The 5269-nt window shown below is 48.3% G+C and overlaps 1 protein-coding gene across 1 annotated transcript in view; it reads right to left on the bottom strand.

Annotated features, from left to right (window-relative positions):
- Positions 1-5007, bottom strand: part of ERCC1 (ERCC excision repair 1, endonuclease non-catalytic subunit) — a 20425-nt gene extending 15418 nt beyond the window's left edge. Inside the window, exon 1 of the mRNA XM_007943069.1 lies at positions 4927-5007. Coding sequence (XP_007941260.1) covers positions 4927-5007 — 81 coding nt within the window. The remainder of the gene's footprint in view (positions 1-4926) is intronic.
- Between the last annotated feature and the right edge of the window lie 262 nt (positions 5008-5269).

The following is a 5269-nucleotide window of genomic DNA, read 5'->3' as shown; positions in this document are numbered from 1 at the left end:
TCCGTAGTGATACTGCCTCGGAAACCCAAGGAGGGGTCGCTATGAGTCGGGGCCGACTCGACGGCAAACAACAACAACAACAAGACCCCGTTAGTCCCGCCCCAGCGCGTCCCACCATGATTCCCTCTCCACGCCCAGTCTTGTCGGTTTCTCAGACAGTGCAGCGATTGGCTTCTGCAGCCACCAATCGCCACCCCGCCGCCTCCACCTCCCTGCCGAGCTCCCTGTCTCAGAGCAGCCAGGACTCACCTCCGGGTCCCCAGGCCACCGGGAAAAGATCAGAGCGGAATCGAGGTGTCTTACCGCCTGGGAGGCTAGCGCGGCCCCAGATTTACCGCACTTCCGGCCTCTCTGGCACCCGAGCCCGCTCTCACTATTCCCCGGAGGGGTTGATCTTAGAGACAGGCGGTCCCTGCGCAGCTCTCTATGGTCTTGGAGGACTGCGGAGGTTGGAGGGCCCTAGAATGTCTGGCTGCTGAGCTGTCCAATACCAATGCCGTTATTGAGAGCCTTTTGTGTGCCCTGGTTCCAGGCTGGTAGCGTAGTGCCTAAGGCACTTGACTGCTAACGAGAAAGCTGGCGGTTCAAACCCACCAGCCACTCCTTGGAAGGAAGGTTGGGCAATCTACTTCCATAGTGATACTGCCTGGGAAACTGAAGGAGGGGTCGCTATGAGTTGGGTCCGACTGGACGACACATAACAACAACAACAAGGTTCCAGGCAAGCCACAGTGGGATAGAGATGGCGAGAGATCAAACTACATCCTTTCTCTCACTACAGAGAGACTTGGGTTCTAATTCTGGCTCGGCCATTGACTTGGCCTCAGTTTCCCCATTCATTGATTTATTCCTCATGTATACCGGAGTCCGGAGCTCAGGTAGCGCAATGCCTAAGGCACTTGACTGCTAACTAGAAGGCTAGCGGTTCAAACCCACCAGCCACTCCTCGGAAGGAAGGTTGGGCAATCTACTTCCGTAGTGATACCGCCTCGGAAACCCAAGGAGGGCTCGCTACGAGTCGGGTCTGACTCGACGGCACATAACGACAACATAACCGAGCCTGGCCCTGTGCTGGACGGTGCTAGTGACACGGGTGACTAACAACAGTCCTCAGCCTCTCTCCGGGGACTCAATGGTCCAGTGGGACAGACAGACATGTCCCCAAACGGTGACGAGCAAGAGCAAGCAGGGGGCTGGGATGGGAGAGGCCACAGGGCTGTGGGACCCAGGGCGGCGCCTGGCCCAGCCTGGGGTCTGGAGGAGCTTAGAAAAAAAGGACATCAGAGCAGAGACCTGGTTGATCAGTTAGTATTAGTCACTTCCTGAAAGGAACAAGATCACACTGTTATAACTTGCAACTCATTACTAAGGACAGCGAACATCTTTTGATGATTTGATTGGTCTTATATTTTATCTGCTGTAAATTAGTTGCTCATATCATTTGCCCCCTTTTTAAATGAAGTGGTGTGAGTTTTTTCTTGCTATTACTCGGCGGGAGTATACTTCATGAATTCTGGGTTCTAATTCTTAGTTAAATAGGACGCAAATATTTCCTCTTAGTTTGTACCTTTTCTTTTTTTTCCCCCTTAGCGTTTATCTGCAACTTTTTTTAATCAATCACTTCCGTCCTGACTTTTGCTGTTTGGTGTGTTAAAAGGCCTTCTGGGGCCACAAGAGACGGACCCAGATAGGACAGGAGAAAAACACGAAACAGAACACAAAGTCCAGACTGACTGGGCAGTTGAGACTACAAGGTTATCTGAGACTGTTGCCCTGACATACTCTTTAAACTTTGAACCCAAAAGCAAAATAACAGAGCACACAAAATCAAACATATTACCTGGGAATGGGGTGGTGCATTAAAAAAACATGTATGTAAGACCAAAAGGTCAACATTTACTCTAAAGGAAAGATGAGAAGCTAAAGGGGCAGGGAAACTAGAGCCCTGGAAATGGAACAACCAGAACGCAATTAAAGAAGATGTCAACGCATTGTGATAAATGCAACTAATGTCATTGCATAATTTGTGTAGAAATTGTGGACACAAACCTAATTTTCTGTGTAAACTTTCATTGAAAACACAATAAAATAGTATTTTTTAAAATAGAGGGGCTTTCCATACTCCAAGGCCATAAACATGGATTCCTTCCATTTCTTTTAACATTTTCCTAGTTTTGATTTTATGTTTCTATCTTTAATCCATCTGAGATTTATTTTTGAAGATACATTAAAGTAGGAATTCACAATAGATGTAACCAGTTGTGTCCCCATACCATGTATTTAAGAAAATAATCTTTCCTCCACTGTTTGGATAGTCTACCTTCATTGTGTAACAAATTCCCATATATAAATGGGTCTATTTCTGGCATTTCTATCATATTCTCTTTCTCTGTTCCTTGCATCCATGATAAGGAGCTCTGGTGGCTCAGTGCCTAAGGCACTGCCAACCAGAAGGTTGGGGGTTCAAATCCATCAGCCACTCTGCAGAAGGAAGACTGGGCAATCCAGTTCCGTAAAGATTTACCATCTTGGAAACCCAAAGGGGGTCTCTTGAGTTGGAATCGACTGGATGGTAGTGGATTTGCTTCGACTTTTGGTTTTGCATCTGTGTTAGACTGGGTTCTTTAGAGAAACAAAACCAGTAAAGCTTATATAGAGAGAGAAAGAGAAATTTATCTTAGGAAAATGGCTCACACACTTATAGAAGCTGGCAAGTCCAAAGTTCTTGGATCAAACGTCAAGCTGGAGGCTTTTACCGACTCACGCACCTGCAGGGGCTGACGAGCTCAAGGTTGGCAGGCAGTACACTTGCTGTTGACTCCAACGAATGACGAATCCAAGATCTCCAGGCTAAATGGTGGATTGTTCACTCACTGACAGTTGTAGGCAGCACAACAGAATCCAGATCCACAGAAGAGTGTCTCTTTCCCCGGGATGTCCATAAATACACTGGAAGCAGGCCACAACCCTAGGGAAACTCCCCTTCAATGGATTGAACATACATATCTGATCCCATCATGGGAATAACCACATCACCACTGCTTAAACCACACAGAATTGTGGTCCAGCCAAGTTGACACACAGCTCCAACTATCACAGCATCCATGCCATACTATTTAATTATTGTATCTTGGTATGTTTTGACATCACACAAGGCAAGTCTTTGCCTTCCTTTCCCCTCCTCCAACTGAGTTTCAAATCTGTCTTTTCTTGAAATTCTCTCTTCTGGATGGATTTCAGCCATTGCTTTTCAAGCTCCATGAAACATTCTATTAGGACTAAGATTGGAATTAATTCCAAGATGACTGAACTTGTTTCACAGCCATAAACATGGCGTTTCTCTCCATTTAGCCCGGCTTTGACTAGGAACCGAGTGTAAAAGTTTTCTCTAATTACCACTTATTTCTTATTTCTACAATTGGTTCATAAACACATTCTCTATTATTTTTTACAGCCCTCTTCTTCCTCCTGAATTCATTTTACTCCTTGTTCAAGTACACTCCCCAATAATTTACAAGGAGCTCTGGTGGTACAGTGGTTAAGTGCTCACTGCTAACCTAACGGCTGGTGGTTTGAACTCACCAGCTGCTCTGCAGGAGAAAGATGAGGGAGTTGGCTTCTGTAAAGATTACAACCTAGGAAACCCTGTGGTGCAGTTCCACTCTGTCCTCTAGGGGCGCTGTGAGTCGGAATCGACTCCATGGCAGTGGGTGTGGTTTGGGCTTTGCTCCTCTAAAGACTAGGAGCTCTGTAGCGTAGTGCCCAAAGGCATTTGACTGCTAACCAGAAGGCTGGCAGTTCAAACCCACCAGCCACTCTTTGGAAGGAGGGTTGGGCAATCTACTTCTGTAGTGATACTGTCTCGGAAACCCAAGGAGGGGTCGCTATGAGTGGGTCCAACTCCATGGCACATAACGACAACAATTGTTAAGATTGACAGCCTTGGAAACCCTGTGGGGCAGTTCCACTCTGTCCTCTAGGGGCGCTGTGAGTCGGAATGGACTCAAGGGCAGTGGGTTTGGTTTGGGCTCTGCTTCCGTAAAGATTACAGTGTAAGAAATCCTATGGGGCAGTTCCATTCTGTCCTATAAGGTTGCTATGAGTCGGAATTGACTCAACAGCACACAACATCTGTGGATCATAACTTCCTGAGTCTTAGTCATCTGAAAATGTCTTTATGTCACCCTCACACTTGGAATCTAGAATTCTGGGTTCCTAGTTATTTTTCTCCCAAAGTTAGAAGATATTTGTAAAAATGGCATGGAGGAGGCGTCTGACCTACTCTTATTCACGGAGGGGGAGACAGTCACCATCAGCATCCGCCCAAGGCTGATTCCCATGAAGCGGAGGTCAGACAAGCCTCCGCTCTCCAGCCTTTGTAGTAATTCTGACACCAGCCGTCCCTCCCACCGCACTCCCCACTTCTCTCCTGGGTTCAGTCATTCATTGCAGTGGCCACACGCACAGCTCACAGACAAGTCTCATAATCATGGGGTTTCTTAGGGAAGTAACAGGTTACACTTCAAGTTCAGGAACACTCAGGATACACATTTTCCACGAGCACAGCCTCAGCGGTGACGGCACACACACCTCTGCCTGGCCCTCGGCACCTCGGACCTCTTGGGCCAGGCCTGTCTCTGCCCACTGAGGCAAGCGTTACAAAACTCTTGAGCTCCACCAGTAAGTGTCTGGAGATACCCGACTCTGCCAGCAAGCCTCAGCCCGAAGGCACTCAGCTCTTGTTCCGGGGGTTGGCAAACCCTGTTCCACCGAGAGCCCAGAGATACCCTCCTCCACCACGAAGCTTCCTGCCTGAAGGCACTCAGCAGTTTTGCTGCATTGACCAGAGAGCCCCTCACGCTGGTCCCCTGGCCCTGCTGTCTCTGCTGCCACTGTTCCCTGCCACTGCCTGTCACTGCCTCTCACCAGACCCAGCGTCACAACTCTGTCTCCTGGGTCTCGGCGGCTCCCAGAGCAGGGTCCTGGGGTCCACAGGACGCGCTCCATCTCTTCTTGGTGATATCAGGTCCCCTTTTCTGCCTCTGGGGTGGTTCATTTTAATCCCAGCAGGATGGCAAAACCGACCAACCTTGTCCTTAGGGTTCCACGCAGTTTGTTTTCTTTGTCCTTCTGTACTCGCTGCAGTATGAGAAACAAACCACAAACACTTGCCGTGTAGCTTATACACGTGGTCCCACTCGCACAGGGCTCCATGCACCTTATTTGCGTTTTTAGCAAACTGAGACCCACAGGCACCTTATTTGCATAG

Source organism: Orycteropus afer, unplaced genomic scaffold, assembly GCF_000298275.1.
Source record: "Orycteropus afer afer isolate SDZICR_OR568_19922 unplaced genomic scaffold, OryAfe1.0 scaffold00099, whole genome shotgun sequence".
Taxonomy (NCBI): domain Eukaryota; kingdom Metazoa; phylum Chordata; class Mammalia; order Tubulidentata; family Orycteropodidae; genus Orycteropus; species Orycteropus afer.
The sequence above is the reverse complement of the archived record's forward strand: the minus strand, read 5'-3'. Positions and strand labels throughout refer to the sequence as shown.